This window comes from Cervus elaphus, chromosome 29 (assembly GCF_910594005.1).
Source record: "Cervus elaphus chromosome 29, mCerEla1.1, whole genome shotgun sequence".
NCBI lineage: Eukaryota > Metazoa > Chordata > Mammalia > Artiodactyla > Cervidae > Cervus > Cervus elaphus.
Genome location: NC_057843.1, coordinates 1,532,153 through 1,557,566, shown reverse-complemented (window position 1 = coordinate 1,557,566; position 25,414 = coordinate 1,532,153). Strand labels below are relative to the sequence as shown.

At 37.5% G+C, this 25,414-nt stretch overlaps 1 protein-coding gene across 3 annotated transcripts in view; it reads right to left on the bottom strand.

Annotated features, from left to right (window-relative positions):
- The window catches only part of MFSD14B (major facilitator superfamily domain containing 14B), a 121,425-nt gene that overhangs the window by 24,791 nt on the left and 71,220 nt on the right, over positions 1-25,414 (bottom strand). For 2 of the 3 annotated variants that reach the window (XM_043890846.1, XM_043890848.1), the window contains 4 exons: positions 24,455-24,517; positions 7,272-7,399; positions 4,889-5,003; positions 608-826 (listed from right to left, as the gene is read on the bottom strand). In XM_043890846.1, coding sequence (XP_043746781.1) covers positions 608-826; positions 4,889-5,003; positions 7,272-7,399; positions 24,455-24,517 — 525 coding nt within the window. The remainder of the gene's footprint in view (positions 1-607; positions 827-4,888; positions 5,004-7,271; positions 7,400-24,454; positions 24,518-25,414) is intronic. The other variant, XM_043890847.1, reaches the window with a different exon arrangement.

Sequence of the window (25,414 nt, the reverse complement as noted above, 5' to 3'; positions counted from 1 at the left end):
TTAATAATACTGGTTCACATACTGAAACAGACCCTGAACATACTATGAAAATACTGAAAAATTTTAAAAAACACACTGCTCCAGAACCTTTTAAGAAAATCTCATCTCTTTTCGCTCATAATACAACTCCTTTAAAGCCACAAACATTACAGAGTTTTCATTACACATAAATTTATTCTTTAAAATGTTAATAATAAATTTGCCCACACAATTGGCAGAAAAATACATGTGCTCCAGGCATGGGGTCAGTGGCAAGATTCTCTGACTAGTGACAACTTTTTCAATATTATACCTTTGTCCAAAATCCTTACACCCTTTTCTACACAGGATGTCTGAGTAGACCAAAAGGTGCATCTCTTGTCTCTCATGGTAACTGTATACTTCAGTTCAGTCACTCAGTTGTGTCCGACTCTTAAGAATTATCAGTTTTATATATTCTTTGGTTTACAGTTCACATCTGTCCCTTATTTGCAATTATATTTTTTCTATTTTTACTAGAAAAAAAAATAAACCAGCAACTGCTAGGATGCATGAATCTGCAGAAATGCACATTTATTTGCATGGTTTAGAAAGATATTTAGGAAAGTGTCTTCATGCTTTTATTTACCGCAAAAGGGTCTGCTTGTTTCCAAGAAATCCGGGCTCCCCAGGAGAGAGGTCTCATTTTCTCTGGCAAAGATTCTGGAACAGCCAGTAAGATGAAGCAGATGTCTAGAAGAGCTACCACTGTGGCTACTAGCACAACAAGGCTGTCTCCATAACTGGCAGAAAGGTACGCTCCAATGGCTGGGCTGCTGACCAGACTGGCTGCAAAAGTGGCTGAGACCTATGGAGAAAGAACACTCTCACCCAGGGTTGCATCTCCAGCAGGTACACACTTACATTCCTGTTTCCAACCAGGGACCCACAGGTGCATATCTAAAACCACCCTTCTCTAACTTTAAAAAGACGAAAGAATTGTATTGCACACAACTTTTAAGAATGAAAAGTAATTTTCTTTTAAGAATTTGCTCACAAGTTATTAACTAATTTGAATAACTTTCCAATTCTTGTAGCTTTCTAGAGGTAACTTCTAAAGTTACCTCTAGAAAGCTACACGAATAAAAAAATGATTTATTTAGAAATAAAAATTATAAAACCTTCCCCACAAATAAACCATACATATTTTAATCTTCTGTAATTAGGAAACAGGGATATAGAGAGAAAGGAACAAAAAAAGTTTTTGCAGGGTTGATAACAAAATCAACAAATTACTCAGAAACCAGGCTTGATTTCATCTTCCAAAACTGTGCACTGTTTTACCACTTCATTAGCACTAACTAGGGGTGGAAATCCCTGGCAGTCTTAGAAAAAGTTATATAACAACAACAACAAAAATCCAAAAAGATTTATTGAGGGAGATCTCAAAAGCTTTTTAATTAGAGAAATCCCTGGGCTAGGAGTTTCTGTCATACTGTCACCCCCAACGTCCTAAAACCAAAGACCACTGAGTCAACTGATCACACTTAGAACTTGAATCCATGTGACACTTCTTCACACTGCTTCCCTATAAGCATGTAGAAGGCTCTCTCTATTGTGAAATGTAGTCTGAATGTTCAGAAGCTTAAGTGGACAGCCTCCAAATTACAACCAGACTGAGTGTAAAAAGCACATTTACAAGCTGGTCATCTAAACTTCTAATGGATTTTAATAGGAACTACAGAAATCATTAACTATAACTGAAATTATGACTCCTGGGTAACCAATGATATTCTTCCTTCATCCACACCCCCGAGTGACTGTAAAAATACAATGTATTGGAAATTAGTATTATACCAAAATTATAGAAGCCAAAAGTTAAAAAATTTTTTGGGGAAAAAAAGGAAGTACATAGAATTCCAATTTGAGGAATAGGAATTCCCTGGTTCAATAATTATTGAGCATTTATATGTGCTAGAAAAATAAGAAAACAGAGCTCCTGCCCTTAATTATATAGCATTCCAAGTGTAAAGAAGTAAAGATCATAGAGCATACAAATATGTCATTATTTGTCAAAAAGACATTTTTAATTCTTTCATCATAATTCTATTCTTTATCTGTAAGGTAGCTAGCAAGCTTTTTTCCTTTTTCTTTTTTCAGGTTTGTCATCTCAACATCTAACACATAGAGTTAAATGTAAAGGTTAGTCATTGGCCAAACCCTGAGTCCTATGATCCAGTCCAGGTAGCCTTATGGCCTGGAGGACATACTTCAGCAGGGCACTCCTCTAACTAACTTCTCTCAACATACCTATGAACAGGCATTATTATAACTGGCATTTTACAGATGAAGAACTGAGCTAGAGATAGGGAAACTAAGTCATGATCACTTTGGTTCCATAACTGTCTGTCTCTGAAATCCTTCCTTAAATACTATGGCTTAGCACAATAGCTTTGTGAGGGATTTTTCTGATGAAGGCAAAAGAACAAAAATCTAATAAAACTGAAAAGGAATGAGTGTTTCCAGCAATGTTGAGAAAAGCTTCACAAGTGCAATAAATGAGGCTTCTGGCACCCCTCAACTCTGCTGACCAACCCTCAAAAGCCCACCTTGAACATCCTGCCTTCTTTTTTTTTTTTTTTTTATTTTAAATTACATTTTATTTTATTTTATTTTTTTTAAATTTTTTTATTAGTTGGAGGCTAATTACTTCACAACATTTCAGTGGGTTTTGTCATAAAATCTATGGCTGATTCATCCTGCCTTCTTTGAAGCATTCCTATCTGTTTCTCCCTCTGTCCTCCTCCACAGCACTCAGGAGATGCCCCTGTTTTAGGACATGACATGAGAAACATTCAGGGGAGGAGGGAAGAAGGAAGGAAGGAGAAGCAAGTAGTAGCTAGAGGGCTTGGAGAAATTTTTAAACTACTGATGTCTAAAGTCAACAAACTAAAAATGACTGTTGTGTTTTGTGGAACAACAGTAACTGGCATATATGTCCATCACTGATCCATACAATTATTCACTCAGTCAACACTGAATGACTGCTTACTGTCTTCCAGGAAGTGGAATTTAACAGAAAAAATAAGACCCAGGAGAGAAATAACCTGAGTTTTTGGCATTCAGTCCCTCTCCAACCATTCAACAATCCAGTCAGGTTATCTTTCTTCTTCCATCTTCTTACTATAAACATTTCAAACACAGGAGAGTTGAAAGAACAAAATGTACACTAATGGGGAGCAAAATAAGCTACCCCAAAATGTGCCACTTTGGCATGTGGATTGTTTCAAGCAGAAGGCAATTATGACCCAGGAGACTCAGGCAAAGCTTTTTACCTTTCCCAGAATAGCCTACTGCAGTCCATAGCGTCTAAGAGTCAGACACGACTGAGTGACTGAACTTAACTGATAATGACCTAAAAGAACTTAGAAAGGAGGCCTATGCCAAGAAATACTGGTAAATACATTAAATACATTAAAAAAAAACTTTTTACATTAGATACTAAATACTAAAGGTAACTTTTTATATTAGAAAGATAATACTATGATAAAGATAGTAAGTACTAAAGATAACTTTTTATATGAGAAAGACTTATCTACATGTAATGGCAAACATTTGATTTTCTCTCCTCATCTTCCTGTGAATTATCTTCCTTCCCTTTGAAGTCCCAGACCCCTATAGTCTTTCTCCTTAAGTCAGGATGGTATAATAAGCCTCAACCACTGACAGTTCTTGAGTCTCTCACATCTTTGTCAGACTCCCACACATATGAAATTAAATTTGTTTTTCTCCTATTAATCTGTCTTTGGTTTTAGTTGCTAAGTCGTGTCTCACTCTTGCAACCCCATGGACTGTAGCCCACCAGGCTCCTCAGGATTCCCCAGGTAATAATACTGGAGTGGGCTGCCATTTTCTTCTCCAGGTTCTCCCCAACTTTATGTCAATTTAATTATTTTGCTCACTCTTCCCTTGTGGCTCAACTGGTAAAGAATTCGCTTGCAATGCGGGAGAACTGGGTTTGATCCCTGGGTTTGGGAAGATCCCTGGAAAAGGGAAAGGTTACCCCACTCCAGTATTCTGGCCTGGAGAATTCAATGGACTGTATAGTCCATGGGGTCACAAAGAGTTGGACATAACTGAGCGACTTTCACTCCCTTAACTCAAAGAACCTAAAAGGGAAGAAGGGAAAACTTTCCCTGTTCATACCCACATACCCCAAGAGGTTCACACAATGGACACATGCCCACAAATGCTCACCTGTCACTTTTCCCCCTTGAACCACTTAAGTAATTCTCAGAGTTGTGATACTCTGACCTAAATGGCTTCAGATTGCCATCTTTTATAGGTCTTTCTTCTCCTACAGAATCACAACGCAAATATCTTGCCTAAGAAAATTATAAGTGACTTTCTAATATTCAATTACCCCAAAAAGGTCTCCTATAACTTTTGTTATTGACTCAACAATTATTTCCTGAATGAATGTAGCCCTTTTTCCGTAGTGCTACATTTCAAATAAGTGTCTGAGTCACACAACCTGCAATACAGTGACAATGAATTAACATAACTGAGGTTCTATCACCTCTCCAATTCTAATTAGGTGCACAGAGATCTATGATTGTAGCAACTGTTTACTGTTTATGGTTCCTCAAGAGATCAGCTAACAAGAAACAAATCAAACCAAATTTAAAAAAAACTTTGCAAGTGACAACTCACATATCCTGCCAATCTTCCAACACTAAAACCAAAGGATAAATCAGTAGCAATTTCTATCTTGCTATTTTTAGTTTCTCACAAGTCTCCTTTTTAATTTCAACTGTTTTGGATTTTCTTTACATAATTAATACTATTTTAATAAAAGCTCACTTTCTAGTAAATTTTTAGTAGAGTATTTATTATTTCTCTGGTTAAAAAACATAATCTATTATCTTACCCATCCATAAGCAGTACTTCGCTCATGTTCCTGAGTGACATCAGCTACATAGGCAAATATGACAGAGAACGTGACTGAGAAGACTCCAGATATGGAAATCATTGCAAAATACCACCTATAAAAAGATTATTTTAAGCATTCATAAGAGAAGTAGTATATACACACTTTTATAATCAAAACCAAAGATATCATGTAAAGGCTATAAACCAAAATATAAATTGTAAAAATACATGTATATTTAAAGATATAAAGGACAACAAATAAAATTATAATCAAGATGGAGAGTAAGTAGAAACATACCAATATTGTCATTGCTCAAGGGGTGTCAGTACATACAGTTAAAAAAAATGAAAAAGTAGGAATATGCAGTAAAGTTAGTTTTAATGGCAGCCAGAACAGAAATGAAACCTTTCTAAATTTCTGAAGTTTTAGCTGAGAAAAATACATATACACAAAAGCAGGAAGCATTTTAAAAATTAATAAGACAAAAAAATTTCTACCATATAAAATAGACACTTAACAAAAATCTAGTTAAAATATTAGCCAACAGAATTGCATAGAACAAAAAGTAGTGTTTTAATTCTAGGATGTAATGATGTTTCAATATTAGAAGTCTATTAATATAATTAATCATGGTAATAGATTTAAGGAGAAAATTCAAATCATCTCCACTGATACTAATGGCATCAAAACTTGATATTCCCTTGAGTTTAAAAAGGAAAATCTCTAAACAAAATAGGAACTAGTATTTTTCAACCCAAAAGCTAGTTTGATACTCAAGGATGAAACATAAAATTTCCTTCATATACATGAGGAAGATAGGTCCATAATCAGCACTTTTATTTAACAATAATAAAAGATTTTTATGCATTAGTCAATACAAGCAACAGAAGCAGCAGCATGAAAACTGGAGAGAAGAGATAAAATCATTTTAAGATTATAAAGAAAACAATTGTAAGATATTGAGAGGACACTGAAAATACAAAAAACCTAATGCATCAGAAAAGCATGACTTGTTCTTGAACAGAAAAATTCAATACCAAAAAGTATTTTATAAAAATTTATCTGGTAGGAACCAAAATGATTCATTATAGGTACCCAACACATTTAGAACATGACAAATGTTGACATAAAATTCCTATCAGATAACCAAATGAGAGTATTCACATTGAGTATCCCCCAAATCTATCAATTGCATTTAAACCCTAAATGACTGGAACACAAAAGACCCTTTCATTCTAAACTGTGTTATTCACATAGGAATAGCATCTCAGCAACAGGAATTCTGGCCAAAATATCATTCTTTGGGCTCCAGAAAAACTAAGTTACAGCTCAGGTACAAATTTCAACACATTTTTATTAACTAAATAACCTTGGTTATTACATGCTAATTATTCTCTCCCCATTTATCATGAAAAAATAAGATCAAATTAAAATTCACATTATAATTTAGAATAGGCTACTGGTCATAATACAGTACACACTAAAGTGACTCCTGCCCCCCTTTAAAAAATTAATTTATTTTTGTCTGCACTGGGTCTTTGTTGCTGGATGCAGGCTTTCACGAGTTGTGGTGAGTGGGGGCTACTCTCCAGCTGTGGTGGGTGGGCTTCTCACTGCGGTGGCTTGTTGCGGGGCAGCAGCTCTAGGGCACGCAGGCTTCAGTAGTTGTGGCACACAGGCCTGCCTGCCCAGGGGCATGTGGAATCTTCCTGGACCAGGGATGGAACTAACTTCCCGTGCATTGCCAGACAGAATTCCAACTGGACCATCAGGAAAAGTTGGACTCTTGACTTTTAATGCAAACTATGTTCATGGCAGTGCCCTAGGATAGGGGTCCTCACCCCCAGGCAGTGGACTGTGGCCTGTTAGGAACCGGGCCACCCAGTGAGAGGTGAGCAAGAGAAGCTTCACCTACTGTTCCCCATGGCTCCCCACTGCTCGCATTACAACCGGAAACACACACCCACCCCTCCTTGTCTGTGAAACTGGTCCCTGGTGCCAAAAAGCTTGGGGATCGCTGCATGAGCTGACAAAAACTACACATCTGCAAAGTCAAATGAGCCACAACTGAGTGAGTACAGAGACTGTCTGCCCCCTCCCAGGACCCAATCATGTAACTTACCTCATGACAAAAACAACTGCCCTTAGAGACTACTTTTATTTCTATTTCTTCACCTAAGTAACTATCTTAGACTTAATTTCATGTCCTCATTTATAAAATGGGCATGATGGCAACTGCGTACTAGTTTTCAGAATTAGCAAAGAGTTCAAATGAAAATACAGGTACAATTGCTCTGCAAAGGTTGAAAAGTGCTCTGCAGACGTATTGTCCATATGTGACCCCAAACAGACAGTCATGATGGAGGGCCCAGTCACTCACCATGGACTGATTCTCATCAGTGGAATTGGGAAGCAGGTGAAGAAGACAGTGCCAAGAAGAAAGGGCTTCCTTCCCCACACATCAGACAGTGCGCCTATGAGTGGGGCACTCAAAAAAGAGAGCAGACCCTGGAGAAGAAAGCAGAAGCAAGGGTCAAATTTATAATGTGATCCCCAAATTACTTATAATTTTCATTTTCTAAATGAATTTCTAAATGCTCTAATTCATTTTAGTGGCTCTGAAACAGAATAATTTGTAACATTAAATACAATGTTTTTTTAAAAAAATTCTAACAAAATTTGTAAGCATGCTATTTGAAAGGGAAGAAAAGGATAAAAGCTTGTTTTCTGGGTGAAACTGGAGAAGTGAGGTGATATGAAATATATATACTCACAGCTGGCCCTTAATGTGAACACACACCAAAGGTATGGGAAGAAGTCAGAAACTTAACTCATTTTATAAATACATACAACATATCTGTTACATGCAAAGCTCTGAATTAAGTGGTGAAATGAAGACACTCAGATGAATACATACCTTCTGCCCTCAAAGGACTTGTAAGCTAATAGGGATAAACAGGATGAATGTGCATATACTAAATGTCCATTAAAGACGTAGATTCTGTTTGTCTGATGAATTTAGGATAGAGATAATGAAAAGTTGCAGGCTAAAGGGAAGCAAGAGCACCACCATACATAAGCAAAGGAAGTAAAAAAACTCACATTTATCACTTCCTCACAATTTGCCAGTCACTCTGCTGGCTGACCACTTCCATATCAATTTCCTTTTTGATGTCAGGGCCCTTGAGGCCACAGGCCTGCCTCTCAGATTCTGTTGGTGCCCCTGTCCTCCCTTTAGATGCTCTGCCTATATGCATGGCCACCATCACCTACATTATGAACAGCTTTCCAATCTCTCTTCTGAGTTCTGTGTCTACAGTCAAATGTGCTTTCCTACTTGGAGATTTAACATGAGCACTGTTCCCTATAAACCTGACCAAACACCTACACTTCCCATCTTGGCTAAGAAGCTGTCCAAAGCTTCCCCATCATTCCTTCACTCCCCAAGGTGATTTTTCAGACCATTCTCTTATAATGACTTCTCTCCATCTATTCCTTGCTATGATGCATTTCAGCATTTCTTGCCTGGATTTAAATAAAATTATCTTCTAACTGTTCCCTGCCCCTGGTTCTACTTCTTTTCAATCTGTCTTCCACATAACCCCAAGAGAAACCTTGATGAGCTGCAGACTTCAGTTTTTTGATACCTTATTTAAAATCTCAACTGTGCAGAATTGAAATTCTTCAAGTGTATGAACTCTGCTTTTAAATACTAAAATTAAAAATGAGTGGTGGAAACCCAAGATAGATAAGAGCAGGGAGATGTTGATAAATAATGAAACTAGGTGATGAGTACATGGGTGTTTATTATCTTATTCTCTCCTTTTGTATATCTGAATTTTCATAATACATTAAAAAAAAATTCTTCAGCACAGCATACAGATAGAACCCTCCAAAATCTAGTACCTAGCACACATCCTGGAGACGGAAATGGCAACCCACTCCAGTGTTCTTGCCTAGAGAATCCCAGGGACGGGAGAGCCTGGTGGGCTGCCGTCTTTGGGGTCGCACAGAGTCGGACACGACTGAAGCGACTTAGCAGCAGCAGCACACATCCTATGCTTTGGCAATACGCAATACTTCTTAGTTTTCTGAACATACTACTACATTCCTTTGTGCAAATGGGCATTTGCAAGGCCCCTGCTGTGTCTGTAGGCATCTTCCACACTTGGCTCTGGTAAACTACTAGTCATTCTTTTCAACTCGGGGCCAGGAGTACCCCTGCCTCTATTTTCTTAGCTACTCAAATATAATTAATAATGCTCGTTTTTGAAGGGTGCAAAACAAATGACTCCTGTCCCCACCCTGGCACGTATCTCTTCTATTGTAACTATAATACTCTATTACAATTACTTGTTATTTGTCTATCTTTTTTATTAGATTAGAAATTGAGATTAAGGTCAGAGGAATGGTTTCCTTTCATCTCTGTACCCTTGGTACCTACCGCACAGTCTGATAATAAAGGCTTGCAAAGAGGTTTGGTAAGCTGAATAGAACTTTTATGAGGAAATCAACTCATGTTTCTAAGGCTGAGAAGAGAAAGAACAGGATTCTAATCCCCTATCAGCCACTAGTAAACCCAGAGACAATGGGCCAGGAGATGGGTAAACTGAAGCAAGGGGAGGTCAGACTAAGACTCAGTGGAGGGGAGGAAAGCGGAGACGAAAAGCATTTGACTCCTCTGAAATAAAATATTAATCTATGCCTAGGTATCCTTGGAAGAAATGCTATAACAAAACTAGACAGCATATTAAAAAGCAGAGACATTACTTTGCCAACAAAGATCCTTACAGTCAAAGCTATGGTTTTTCCAGTAGTCATGTATGGATGTGAGAGTTGGACCATAAAGGAAGGCTGAGCGCTGAAGAACTGATGCTTTTGAACTGTGTTGTTGGAGAAGGCTCTTGAGAGTCCCTTGGACTGCAAGGAGATCAACCCAATCAATCCTAAAGGAAAACAATTCTGAATATTCAATGGAAGAACTGAAGCTGAAGCTCCAATACTGTGGCCACCTGATGGGAAGAGCTGACTCATTAGAAAAGACCCTGATACTGGGAAAGACTGAAGGCAGGAGGAGAAGGGGACGACAGAGGACTAGATGGCTGGATGATATTACTGACTCAATGGACATGAGTTTGAGGAAGCTCGGGGAGATGGTGATGGCCAGGGAAGCCTGGAGTGCTGCAGTCCATGGGATTGCAAAGAGTTGGACAAGACTGAGCGAATGAACGAGGCATCAAACCCTGCAATTTATAAGACACATTAGATTTCCAGCATTTGGTCTGTTTTTGCATCAAAAGAGTTAAATGATCTCTTTAACTAAGAGCTAAACAACTGCAGAAGCAGGGCTGAAATTCACGACTTGCAACATCAGTTTTATAAATTTAGAGAAGAAAACATTTTACATTGCTTTAAAATTTTCTAAAAATATCAAACACCTGAGTTCTTGGGTAGTATAGAACTGGTCAAGAAAACCATGGAAATAAATTTAAGAGGACAAAAGAATAGAAATAAGAATCACCACAAAAACAGTAACAAAATCTAAACACAAAGAACCCTGGAAAATTTTTTGGGCAGTTCTGATTTTAGATTTCATACAGTAAGATATGGAATGCATGCCATTAAAACAAAGGACATGAGAAGGCCAAGAATTAAAGTTTTATTTAAAATAATGCAGTTTTTTTTTTAAAAAAAGATACTGTTATCTAGATTCTAGATTTCAATTGTAATTTAATCTATTCATTAAATAATTATTATTTTAAAGTGATGCTCAGTGACAATTGCTGTTCAGTTGCTCAGTCATGTCTGACTCTGTGACCCCATGGACTGCAGTCCACCAGGCTCTCCTGTTTTACACCATCTCCCTGCGTTTGCTCAAACTCACGTCCATTGAAAAGATGATGCCATCCAACTATCTCATCCTCCGTTGCCCCCTTCTCCTGACCTCAATCTTTCAATCATTAAATGATCATTAAATAATTATTTTTTAAAAATAATTCTCAGTGACTATTGATACTGAAAATATCCTCTGGGAGAACCTACATTTATTATGATGCTGAAATACAATCTAATAAAATACTTGCCTCTTTGGAAAGCTTGTATTTCTCAAAAATCAAAGACTTTCTTCTGTTTCAGAATTACTTCTTCACCACCCAATCCAGTCCTAGATCCTATTATGCCACATTATTAAAATAGTAGATTGAGAGGGATGTCTGTACCTTGAGTAGGCAAGTACTGCAGCAGTCCTGAAGAGGAAGAGCACGGTTTGAACATGAGAAAATATTTAAAGATTAAAACCAGACTGGGGCTTCCCTGGTGGTCCAGTGGTTAAGACACCATACTCCAAATGCAGGGGCACAGGTTTGATCCCTGGTCTGGGAACTAAGGTACCACATGCCACAAAGCATGGGCAAAAAAAAAAAAACCACTAAAGTGACATCAAAATCTTAGCTTTTAGCATAAATATAGTTAGCTCTCATTATCTCATTATCTACACTGGTTATGTTCTGTAACTTTTCCAGGAACACTGAATTAAGAGAATCTGGAACTGCTGTTGTAGAGGAAACACAAGGTTGTATTCCTACCATTCTCTGGTCACATATTTTAATTAACTGATCAATATACAACCTTGGTTTATATATACTTCTCTTTAAAGATGACTTGTTTAACATGTAGACTGTTGATTTATTAACACTGAGGTCTCAGCCATCAGCACTATGACTCATGTCTGAATGAGGCTTATCTAACACAGTATTTTCTCCATAATGGATATCAACACCCCTCTACACTTAGAAACACTTAACAACAAGTTGGCACTACACTTGAGGCCATTTTAAATGGAGAAACAGTAAAAATGCAAGATACATAGCACTAAATGGACTGCAAAATGGACATGCTTACACTATGAGACCCAAAACAAAAAGAATGTCCTTTGTTCAACCTCAGCTGGAAACATGCAGTTGGGCCAACTCAGATTGCCTCCTTATGCCATACATGAATGAATAGGAAAGCACTGTACCGACTTAGAGGTTGCAAATGAATTTAGTGAGTAGGCAGATTTTGCAAATATGAAATCTGGAAGTAACAAGGGCTGAATGTACTAAGCCAGGCTATCAGGGTCCGGTGACTACTGGATAAAACATGGGGTGCAGGAGTCCAGTGTGGACCAAGAATTAGTACATCAACTTTGTAAGTTAGCTTCCCAGTCCAGTAGATTTTTAAGGTGGCATAATTAACTGGTCAGTAATCCTTATGACTATAGAGTGGAAGTGAGAAATAGATTTAAGGGACTAGATCCGATAAACGGAGTGCGTGATGAACTGTGGACAGAGGTTCATGACATTGTACAGGACACAGGAATCAAGACCATCCCCATGGAAAAGAAATGCAAAAAAGAAAAATGGCTGTCTGAGGAGGCCTTACAAATAGCTGTGAAAAGAAGAGAAGCAAAAAGCAAAGGAGAAAAGGAAAGATATTCCCATTTGAATACAGAGTTCCAAAGAATAGCCAGGAGAGATAAGAAAGCCTTCCTCAGCGATCAATGCAAAGAAATAGAGGAAAACAACAGAATGGGAAAGACTAGAGATCTCTTCAAGAAAATTAGAGATACCAAGGGAACATTTCATGCAAAGATGGGTTTGACAAAGGACAGAGATGGTATGGACCTAACAGAAGCAGAAGATATTAAGAAGAGGTGGCAAGAATACACAGAAAAACTGTACAAAAAAGAACTTCACAACCCAGATAATCAGGGTGGTGTGATCACTCACCTAGAGCCAGACATCCTGGAAAGTGAAGTGGGCCTTAGAAAGCATCACTACGAACAAAGCTAGTGGAGGTGATGGAATTCCAGTTGAGCTATTTCAAATCCTAAAAGATGACGCTGTGAAAGTGCTGCACTCAATATGCCAGCAAATTGGGAAAACTCAGCAGTGGCCACAGGACTGGAAAAGGTCAGTTTTCATTCCAATCCCAGAGAAAGGCAATCCCAAAGAATGCTCAAACTATCACACAATTGCACTCATCTCACACGCTAGTAAAGTAATGCTCAAAATTCTCCAAGCCAGGCTTCAGCAATACGTGAACCATGAAATTCCAGCTGTTCAAGCTGGTTTTAGATAAGGCAGAGGAACCAGAGATCAAATTGCCAACATCCACTGGATCATTAAAAAGCAAGAGAGTTCCAGAAAAACATTTATTTTTGCTTTATTGACTATGCCAAAGCCTTTGACTGTGTTAATCACAATAAACTGTGGAAAATTCTGAAAGAGATGAGACTATGAGACCATCTGACCTGCCTCTTGAGAAACCTGTATGCAGGTCAGGAAGCAATAGTTAGAACTGGACATGGAACAACAGACTGGTTCCAAATAGGAAAGGGAGTACATCAAGGCTGTATATTGTCACCCTGCTTATTTAACTTCTATGCAGAGTACATCATGAGAAACGCTGGGTTGGAAGAAGCACAAGCTGGAATCGAGATTGCTGGGAGAAATATCAATAACCTCAGATATGCCAATGACACCACCCTTATGGCAGAAAGTGAAGAGGAACTAAAAAGCCTCTTGATGAAAGTGAAAGAGGAGAGAGAAAACGTTGGCTTAAAGCTCAACACTCAGAAAACTAAGATCATGGCATCTGGTCCCATCACTTCATGGGAAATAGATGGGGAGACAGTGGAAACAATAGCTGACTTTATTTTTCTGGGCTCCAAAATCACTGCAGATGGTGAATGCAGCCATGAAATTAAAAGACGCTTACTCCTTGGAAGGAAAGTTAGACCAACCTAGACAGCATATTAAAAAGCAGAGACTTTACTTTGCCAACAAAGTTCCATCTAGTCAAGGCTATGGTTTTTCCAGTGGTCATGTATGGATGTGAGAGATGGACTATAAAGAAAGCTGAGCACCAAAGAATTGATGCTTTTGAACTGTGGTGTTGGAGAAGACTCTTGAGAGTCCCTTGGACTGCAAGGAGATCCAACCAGTTCATCCTCACGGAGCTCAGTCCTGGGTGTTCATTGGAAGGACTGATGCTGAAGCTGAAACTCCAATACTTTGGCCACCTGATGCAAAGAGCTGACTCATTTGAAAAGACCCTGATGCTGGGCAAGGTTGAGGGCAGGAGGAGAAGGGGACAACAAAAAATGAGATGGTTGGATGGCATCACCGACTAGATGGACGTGGGTTTGCATGGACTCCAGGAGTCGGTAATGGACAGGGAGGCCTGGCATGCTGCAGTTCATGGGGTTGCAAATAGTCGGACACGACTGAGTGACTGAACTGAACTGAACTGAATCCTAACATGGCCTTCAATTCACTTCAGTTGCTCAGTCGTGTCTGACTCTTGTGACCCTCTGGACTGCAGCACACTAGGCTTCTGTATCTACCACCAACTCACAGTGGTTGCTCAAACTCAGGCCCACCAATTCGGTGATGCCATCCAACCCTCTCATCCTCTGTCCTCCCCTTCTCCTGATTGCTGCCTTCAATCTTTCAGGGTCTTTTCCAATGAGTCAGTTCTTTGCATCAGGTGACCAAAGTATTGGAGTTTCAACTTCAGCATCAGTCCTTCCAATGAAAATTCAGGACTGATTTCCTTTAGGATTGACTGGTTTGACCTCCCTGCAGTCCAAAGGACTCTCAAGAGTCTTCTCCAAAACCACAGTTCAAAAGCATCAGTTTTTCAGCACTCAGCTTTCTTTATAGTCCAACTCTCACATCCATACCTGACTACAGGAAAAACTATAGCTTTGATTAGATGGACCTTTGTTGCCAAAGTGACATCTCTGCTTTTTAATATGCTGTCTAGGTTAGTCATAGCTTTTCTTTCGAGGCCCAAGAGTCTTTTAATTTCATGGCTGCATTCACCATCTGCAGTGATTTTGGAGCCCAAGAAAAGAAAGCTCTCACGGTTTCCATTGTTCCCCCATTTCTTTTACATGAGGTAATGGGACCAGATGCCATAATCTTAGTTTTTTGAATGTTGAGCTTTAAGCCAGGTTTTTCACTCTCCTCTTTCATTTTACCAAAAGGGTCTTTAGTTCTTCTCTTTCTGCTATAATGGTAGACATGGCCTTACAGGCTCTAATTTGAGAAAATAGCAATTAAAGCTTATTGTTGATTTAAATGCAATTATCTAATAAACTTTTTAAACATACAAAGAATGGCAATTACAACTCACTTGAAGCAAAAATACATGAATTTTATACTTTATACAGCTATCATAAAAGTATTAAGCATAAGCTTTCCTTAACATAGGTAGCTGACAAATATTTGACTAAATAAATGTATCAATATCATTAAAAAGTTTTAAAACTAAAAATTTGTTTTGTTTTGTTTTCCTTCAAGTATTTTAATTAACTCTGCAACTCAGTATGAGAGAAAAATGGTACCCATGAAAAATAAGATATAGTCATTTAAGTACTTCTGAAAACTTTCATTTTTCCATGAAAAAGTTCACATCTTATGACATTCTTTATAAGCCACAAGGATGTACAACATATAGACACAGATTACACAAAAATTATATTCATTCACTTTGATTTTTCATACAGTATTTTACTAATAATGACTTTCATCTCTTTAAAATTTTAAAAGGAGATCAAAGAGAAATTTTCACACTGATGGAATTGTTTTTATTTATATAACTGACAAATGCAAATTTTTTCACACAAAAAACAGTATTACAGCGAGAGTCGCCTTTCAGACCTAGGTAGGACACGTGAGACCCCACAGAGCACGGCTTCCTTCCCAGGGCGCACAGCAGTCAGTCTTACAGGACAAGTGGCGGATGTGACCCACTGACGTCTAGGAAAGGAGGCTGAGAAGCGTGAGGAAGGCCCAAGAATGGCGAGAGACCCCGAAACCTCAGGGAGAGGCCTACATGGGAGAAAGGGCCGAAACGCTTCCTTTTGACTGAGGGAGAAAAGGAGATAGGTACAGGGAAGACTCACTGAAACAAAATTTTAATTAAAATATAAAGAAACAGACTGTTTTCACAGGTTTTCCCTTAATCTTAGAAGTAGCAGCGCCATTACTTCAAATTGATCCCAAGAAACAATAACAGTACTTCTATATGCCAATCTGCTCTGTGCCTTTCACACAAATGTCTTACCCTAAGAGAAGGGCACTACTAGGGTAAGTAACTAGCCTAAGGCTCAGGGCTCATAAGCAGTAGAAGCAGGATTCAGCTCAGGCTGAGGTGGCTCTAAGACCTGAGACTAACCCGGACCATAATTCAAATCAATTATCACACTGTATTTCTTAGTAACATTTTAGTGTCTCTGTCCTGAAGCACACAAAGTACTAGACTTTACCTACTTGTGAATTCTCTTAAGCACGTTTCAATAAATGTATAAATTACCAGTCTGTTATAAAACAATATTTAAAATTTATGACGTCATCTCTCTCAAGGAGAAGGCAATGGCAACCCACTCCAGTACTCTTGCCTGGAAAATCCCATGGACAGAGGAGCCTGGTGAGCTGCTGTCTATGGGGTCACCCAGAGTCAGACATGACTGAAGCAACTTAGCAGCAGCAGCATCTCTCTCAAGTAGGTTGCTTTACAATTTTGCTTACAGATAATTAAAAGGATAGTTTTTATCCAACTTCCTGTCCAAATTAAGGAAGCAGGATTATTGTGTATGCGTCTGTATGAAAAACACTTCTGTATTTAGTAATACTGAAGAGTAGCCAAAAGGGGACTTTAAAGGTATCTTGTTTTTTATTTTTTTAATTCTTATGAGACATCAGTCAACAATTTCTCTGTGTGTTTGTGCTATGCACTGGTTAATGATTTAATTCATTAAATAGCAGGATAAGACAATTCAGCAGTAATTCCTAGGATCAGATAAGCTCTTGAATATTAAAATGTCCCTGTATGAGTGTTCAGGCAGAGGATCTACATGACCATGTCCTTGATCAGACTTAACCATCCAGTCTAGACTGATAAGAAGCATTGCATGTGAATCCCTGTGTGGCCAAGCCCTGGGATGGATTGCTGGGTCTTCCACTTTCCCCCTCTTTCAGCCTCTTGCTGTGATGTCAAAGCTAGACAAGAATAAAGCAGCATGCTTTAGAGGCACTTTCTTCATACTGATTGACCCAGTATAAACCAATCCTAGACATCCAGCCCACTTAGTTTTAGTTAGTTTGGGACACTGACGAAGATATCTAGTTTTTTAATAAGTATAAAATAAGCTAAAGAAGAAAGCTTCAGAAAGTTTCAAGGTGGACACTGGGCAATCAGACCAACTCTCTTCATGAAGAATATTATTAGTCACTCCATCTGGTCATGTTAAATCCAGCAGTAATAACTTGACTTCATCTACTAAGTCAAACCACAGCATCTCAGCCTGGTTATACTTCCAACGAAGTGTAGCCAGAACTACTTTAGTGGTTAGTTTTATGTGTCAGTTTGGCTAGGCTATAGTACCCAGTTATTTAGTCAAACACTAGCGTGGGTGTTGCCATGAAGCTAATTTGTAGAAGTGGTCTAACATCTACAATTAACTGGCTTTAAAGGGTATTTTTGTTGTTTAGTTGCTAAGTCAAGTCCAACTATTTGTGACCCACCAGGTTCCTCTGTCCATGGGACTTCCCAGCTAAGAATACTGGAATGGGTTGTGATTTCCTTCTCCAGGGGCTCTTCTCAACCCAGGGATTGAATCCATGTCTCCTGCATTGGCAGGCAAATTTTTTACCAACAAGCCAGCCACCAGGGAAGCCAAAGTAAAGGGTGGTACCCTCAATAATATGGGAGTCTCATTTAAGTCAGTTGAAGGCCTTAAGAGGAAAATCTGAGGGTTCCAGAGGAAAGAATTCTGCCTCAGGACTGTAGCATCAACTCCAGCCAAATTTCCAGCCTGTCTTACATATTTCAGACTTGCTAGCCCCACAATCATGTGAGCTAGTTCCTTAAAGTAAGCCTCTTTATATATATTCTGTTGGTCTTACTTCTCTGGAGAACTCTAACACAACTTATTGCTAGTCATATAACAATGTCCGCCATATACTTCAATTTCATAAAAATAAAAATTGCTAGTGAAAAAATTTTTAAGTAGGATTTTGAAAACCTGAGAAGTATGACTAAGTATGAGTTTTTCTCTTTATAACTGTTAAGATGAACAGGTACTAAATTAATAATCATTAAAACGAGAGGATTAACATAAAATAAATTTCATTATTGAAAGACAGAGAATTGAACAATCTTTATTAGAAAAATAAAGAACTTGAAGGCACTTCATAAAAGTAGCCAGCAAATAATGTAAAAATACCTAACCTCACTTGCAAGCAAAGAAATACAAATAAGATTACAGTGAGACATCATTCTCAGGCTATCAAATTCGTACAGATCTGAAAAGTAATACTTGTAATACAGCATGGTGAAACAGATATACATACTGCTGATGGGGGTGTGAAATGGTACAATTGCTCTAGGAGATAATGTGGTACTATATATTCAAGATTTTTTAAAATGCCCACACTTTTCTACTCACTAGTTATAGTTTTACAATTCTATTTCTAAGGAAACAATAAAAATATATAAAGATTTATCTTAAAAATTTACTCAGAATTATCTTCAATAGTTTGCAATTACAAACCACTTATACAGGGAAATGGATAAATAAATTATGGAATATTCATACAGTGGAGTATCATATAACCATTGCAAATAATACATGTAGTTTTTACTTTGCATGGTAGTACAGAACTGAAAGAAATGACTGCAAGCTGAAACCATGTAGTTATTTTAATCAATGGGAAAAACTGATTTATTCTTTGACTTTCAGAAATTTTTGTCAGAACACTGAAAACTCCTTTTCTATCACTTATAAATGTCTAGTGAAATGAAAGAAATAGAAAAACTAGTATTTATTTAGTACACTGTAATTTAAAGCATTAATAATTAAAATGTTCTTTGTAAAAAAAAACCTTAAGAGTCATAAAACTAGCACTTGTCTTCTTTGAAAGTCTTATAATATATGATGCACATATCTTCTATGAACTGGAAAATTGTCATATGCCTTTCTAGGTTTGGATCAGATTCCAACATATCACTGGATCAAAGAGGCAACACAACACACGTTTTGCTGTACATGCATGAACTAAGAGATGCACACTGACCAGGTCACCAACACTTTGAAATGTCACAACGGGTTATGATGTGCATCTGTTATTGACACAGTGTTCTGTGGACTGAGGAGTTAGCAGCTGTTTGTATTTTATGCAACTACTCACAGTTAATACACATGGTAATGGAAATCTGAATTGTGTGTTGGGATACTCATGCCATTTAACTGAACTGTGGCAACTGAAATTTGTGTGTACTACAACACGCAAAGAGAGGGCTGCTTGTACTTCATGTAGTTTTAATGTCATGGGGAAATTAGTAAGTAATTAGTAGTAATTAGTATAATCAGTAAATGCTGATATAAGGAAAAAACAGAAACATAGTTATGGTCTCTAAGAAAGCTAGATCTTGACTTTATCAAAAGGACTAGAAAAAAGACTGGAAGAACTTTTAATTCAACAATATTTCTTGTTGTTTGGTCGCTTAGTTGTGCCCAACTCTTTGGTGACCCCATGGACTGTGGCCCACCAGGCTCCTCTGCCCACGGGATTCTCCAGGCAAGAATACTGGAGTGTCTTGTCATTTCCTTCTTCAGGGGATCTTACAGACCCAGGGATCAAACCCACATCTCCTGCACTGGCACATGGACTCTTTACCATCTGAGCCACCAGGGAAGCTTAGTGCTAAGAACTATGCTGGGGATAGCAATGAGCAAAGTGGACAAAAATGCATGTCTTTAAGAAACTTTCAGTCTAAAAGAGGAGGAGTGAGAACATAATAACAAGATAAAGATAAAGCAAAATATACAGCATGTCAAAGGAGAGAGAATGCTTTGGAGAATGAGCAGAGGAGGAGGATTAAGAGTGATGAGAACTGGATACACTACTCAAGATGGCAGTCAGTGAAGCCTTCACTGAAAAAATAATATCCAGGTGAGGAGCTGAGGGTTAGGGAGTAAAGTCCATCAAAACCTGGGAAAAGCAAGCAGAAAAAAACAGTACCTGCAGAGACCTCAGGCAGAAACAGGCTGAGGAAGTTGTGGCTGCAGCAAGGTCAGTAGGAAGTAGAACAGAGTAGAAGGATGCTGTCAAGAGAAAATGGGGGTTTGGGTTGGGTTGGTTAAAAACAGTGCCATAGGGACTTCCCAGAGATCCAGTGGTTAAGACTCTGTGCCTCCAATACAGGGGACAAAGGTTCAGTCCTTGGTCAGGAAATTAAGATTCCACATGCTGCTTGGCACAGCCTATACACATATATATACATACACGCTCGTGTGTGTGTGTGTGTGTGTGTGTGTGTGTGTATATATGTATATATATATATATATATATATATATATATATATATGTAAAAGAGAGGAAGAAGAATGCCACAAACTGGTTTATATTTTATCATAATCTCTACCAAAGGGCTTCCCTGGTGGCTCAGTTGGTAAAGAATATACCTGCAATGCAGGAGACCCTGGTTCGATTCCTGGGTTGGGAAGTTCCCCTGGAGAAGAGATAGGCTACCCACTCCAGTATTCTTGGACTTCCCTTATGGCTCAGATGGTAGAGTCCACCTGCAATGCAGGAGACCTGGGTTTGATCCCTGGGTCAGGAAGACCCTCTGGAGGGCATGGCTACCCACTCCAGTATTCTTGCCTGGAGAACCCCATGGACAGAAGAGCCTGGTGGGCTGCAGTCCATCAGGCTGCAGAGTCGGACACGAATGAGCCACTAAGCATGGTACACGCAGCACCGAAAGGGGAACAAGTAGGGTTTGATGATGGTTCTATTTTGAAGCAGAATCACAGAATTTGCTGATGGACTGGGTTTGGGATACATATGGAAGAGAAAGAAGACTGATTCCAGGAATTTTGGCATAAGCAAGAATAGCATGACAAGTAATTAATATGAGGAAGAACTGTGAGTTGGTCAGGCTGGAGGGAAAGACCAGGAACTTAGTTTTGGAGCTGTTAACTTTCAAATACTTATTATGCAAGGAAGTACAGATGTCGATTAGGCAACTGAATATACAAAGTCTGAAGTTTCAGCCCAAGGTCTAGGAAGATCCTTATTTGAGAATTTACAGTCTTAAGTCTGATGACATCATTAAAGGAGTAAGTATAGAAAGAAAAAAGGAATTGGCCCTGGCTTGAGCCACTTATCTGTCAGAAGTATAGGAGATGAGGAACATAAACTACTTGTCAGAAACAGGGTTAAGAAAGAAGTTAATTTGAAAACACAATTTTTAGAAACTCAAATTACTGTATGACCCAGAAATTCTACTCCTAGCAATGTACCTATGATAAAGTGGAAACAATGTCCATATCAAAACTTGTATACAAATGTTCACAGCAGCATTATTCACAATAATATAAAAAACCAGAAACAACCCCAAATGTCTATCAACTGATAAATGGATAAACTTTTGTATGGATAGAGTGAGATATTGTTTGGCCGTGAAAAGAATAAAGTACTAATAAGTACTACAGGTGAACTTTGAAAACAACATTTATATGAAATGTCCAGAATAGACAAACCAATAGAGACAGAAAGTAGATTTATGCTTGAGGTTAGGGAGGAATGAGGAGTACAGGATTTCTTTTTGGAGCAATGAAAATGTGATAAAATTGACCGTGTTGATGACTGGATAACCCTGAGTATAATGAAAAAATCATACATACACTTTAAATGGATGACTTGCATGATAGGTGAATTATATGTCAATAAAGCTGATGCAATAACCAAAACCACAAACAAACAACCACCGCCCCCCCCAACTGGAGAATTCACAAAACAGAACTGGTTACTCTTGTATACTTTATTGATGCTCACCCCAAATCTAAAACTTCTCGTCCATGCATTATGATAGTAAACTTACAAAGTGAAAGTTAACTGTAGAAAATCTACAAAGATGAACAAAATATCTAAGGAAGAAAATTAAAAATCATCCATAAATCCACATCCTTTCAAACTTTAGGTGATTCCTTTTTAATCATTTCCCCCCCTGCTTACTTACATTTATTTTGGTCAAAATAAAACTGAAACCATACTATATTACATTATATGGCTATACCACACATATCTATTCTTCTAATTTTAAGAAATTTAAAAAGTTTCTACATGTTTACTATTACAAACAGTCCTTTAGCCGAATCTCTGAATAACTCAATTTGAGAAGAACAAATTTCTAGAAATGCAATTACTTTGTTAAAATATGTGAATATTTTTTTAACTCTTAAAATACTGCCTTCCAGAAAAGCTATACCGATTTATCCTCTCATCAACAGTGCAAGGGGACACTATTTTCCACAAATTGAACTAGTTCTTTTCAGTTTAAAATTTTTTACCAATGTGCATGAAAAAATATTATTTTATTTAATTTGGGACACATTTCTTAATAGTGATAAACTTATTTTCATATTGACATCTTTTGTAAACTGCCAGCTTACATCCTTCTTTGCTCTTGGATATTAGTCATTTTCCTACAGTTTTACTTTGAGAATGCTTTTATGTATTCCTCCTTCTATCATAAATAACATTTTGTCATTTGTATTTTAAGTTTGATGATGGTGGCTTTGACTTACCAAAATTAAAAGATTGATGCAAATGACTCAATCTTTTCATTTATGAATAATTTTTATTCTAAAAAAGAAACTCTTTCCCCAAACTGGTGAGAAAATGATCATCAAGGTTTCTTTCTAACAGTTTCTGTTCTTTATTTTTCTTTGCAACATTTACTAAGTATTTAACACATGAATGCAGAGTGCTAATAGTTTTACATATACTAGCTCACTGAATCCTCATAATCACCCTACAAGAGATCTTTTATCTTTCTCATTGCTTTCCAATGAAGGGAAGATTAAATTATATGACTAAGGTAACCGCTAATAAGATGCAGAACAGAAATTTAAAGCTAAAGCAATATAAAGCCATATTTGTTCCACTGTGCTCATATCCATAGTAAGACATTTTAATAGAGCTATGCTTGGCTACTCCACTACTCTTGCCTGGAAAATCCCATGGATGGAGGAGCCTGGTAGGCTGCAGTCCATGGGGTCGCTAAGAGTCGGATACGACTTCACTTTTACTTTTCACTTCCATGCATTGGAGAAGGAACTGGCAACCCACTCCAGTGTTCTTGCGTGGAGAATCCCAGGGACAGAGTAGCCTGGTGGGCTGCCGTCTATGGGGTCACACAGAGTCAGACACGACTGAAGCGACTTAGCAGCAGCAGCATGCTTGGCTGTAGGGTTCTCTCGTTATATCCTCATCAGAGAAACAACAGCCAGTTACTAAAACATGTAACTCCTTAAGTTCAATAAACTGAAGTTCAATAGTTGCTGAAGTTAAGTAAGTCCTGGTCCACACCCTTGAATCAATTTAAATACTTTTTGTTCTATGTTTTTTTACAATAATATTGTGGGTGTCTCTAAGTGAAAGTATGATAAGCATGCCACTTGGCTTTCGAACACAGACCAAGTTGGTGCTTTTCTGTAAAACCAGACTAAAATAGATTTTATTAGCTCCACATGATAAAAGAAAAAGATCTACTGAGTAACTTTCAAAGAATGCACTAAAATGATAAACTTTGTAGTATTTGTAATCAATACCCTCTCTCATTTAGTTTTTCTTTTGATCATGTAGATAAAACTGCTCACAAACTAGTGCTTAAATAAAAACACACCAGATTCTTGATAATATTCCTCCTCTCAATGAGTATTAAAAATGTCTTATTTTACTTTATTTAAATTGTCCTGTTTTACTCATGTTATTATTGTAAGCATTCTCAAATTCTTTTTGAAAATAGGCAAAGAATAAATAGTATTCATTACAATTAATGTTGCTCAAAGCTATGCATTCAGCAAATTCCTCTGACTGAATTTAGCAAAGTACTATGGTATAATTTTAAGTGTGCTGTTCAATACAATGTAAAATTATGTAGACTGATATTACCTAAGTTCAAAAGAACAAATTAGATGCTGAACACATAATACTTTACTACAAATTGGGACTGGAACACAGCATTATATTTTAACCCCTTATTTATAAGCTTTTCTGACAAATATCACATTAAAATTTAAACAATGAATTAGGCTAATTATGTCAAGTGGTTGAGAGCTCAGAAAGTTGTGTCTAGAACACCAGCCTTGCCGTAAGACTTTATATCTAACTAAATCTTAATGATTCCTTCTTCATTCTCAAAGTCTATCTCAAAAGAAGACATTAATACTTGACTGATTTTTAAGATTGATTTTATTCTGTTAATAGAGGAATTACAAGTTCACATAATTATACCCTTCATATTCTGCTCTGTACATGTTAATAAAAATAAAGCAGTGCCTTATGGATTTGGGTTGTATTTTATTTTCACTTGGATAATTCAACTAAAAATTTGATTTACAAACGGTAATAGTTTTTCAGAGTCCTATTTAAACTTCCAGAGTTAAGCTATCAAGGATTCCTGGCTTTGGTTTGTTGTGAACCAAACAAAAATTGTTCTTACCTTTACACCCTGAATGAGACCATTCATGAGGAATGTGTGTTGAGGAAATGTTTCATGTAGAACCTACAAAAAGCAAACAAACATCAAGAAAAATTCTAAAGTAAATGAAAGGGAAGATTTCTGACTCGTGTTAATGGCAGACTAGGTAACTAAACCCTGAAATGAAAAATATTAAGGAATAATGAAACATGGAAAATGTCTTAAAGGTATGAAAAGGTAACAAGATAGGCAAAAATCTAAATAAAGAACCTAATAAGGTATGCCCAGGATTCAGCTGCTTTTGCTACAAAAGCACGAACAATTTAAAGGTACACTGCAAAGAGTTACTCAAACTCAGTTATGAACCTGCAGCCCAGCTTCATGTCATGTACATAGTCCAGGAAACCTCAAACGTTAAATTTGGATTATACTGATCCACACTGGTAGCCTCTCCAGATGTTTAGAAGAAAAAAAATCTAAAGTTATTTCTGAAAAGGCAGTCATCACCCAGGATTCACATCAACCACACATATACTTTCTCAAATATAATGACAAGGACATAATCAAAGGCAATCAGATACAAAAGCAAATAAGACACCATGAAAAAGAAAACAGCAAACAATACATAACAAATATTCAAAGACCTCACGTTTTGGAATTATTTAACAGACTTTAAAATCAGCATGCTTACTGTGTTACAAGACATATAAAGTAAGCTTGAAACGTTGTAGCAGATTAAAAGAACAAAAAGAAAGTCTAGAACAGAAAAAATTAAATTAAAAACTCAATGCATATGTTTAACAAGATTATATTCTTTGCAGCCAAAGATGGAGAAGCTCTATACAGTCAGCAAAAACAAGACCAGGAGCTGACTGTGGCTCAGATTATGACCTCTTTAGTGCCAAATTCAGACTTAAATCGAAGAAAGTAGGGAAAACCACTAGACCATTCAGGTATGACCTAAATCAGATCCCTTATGAT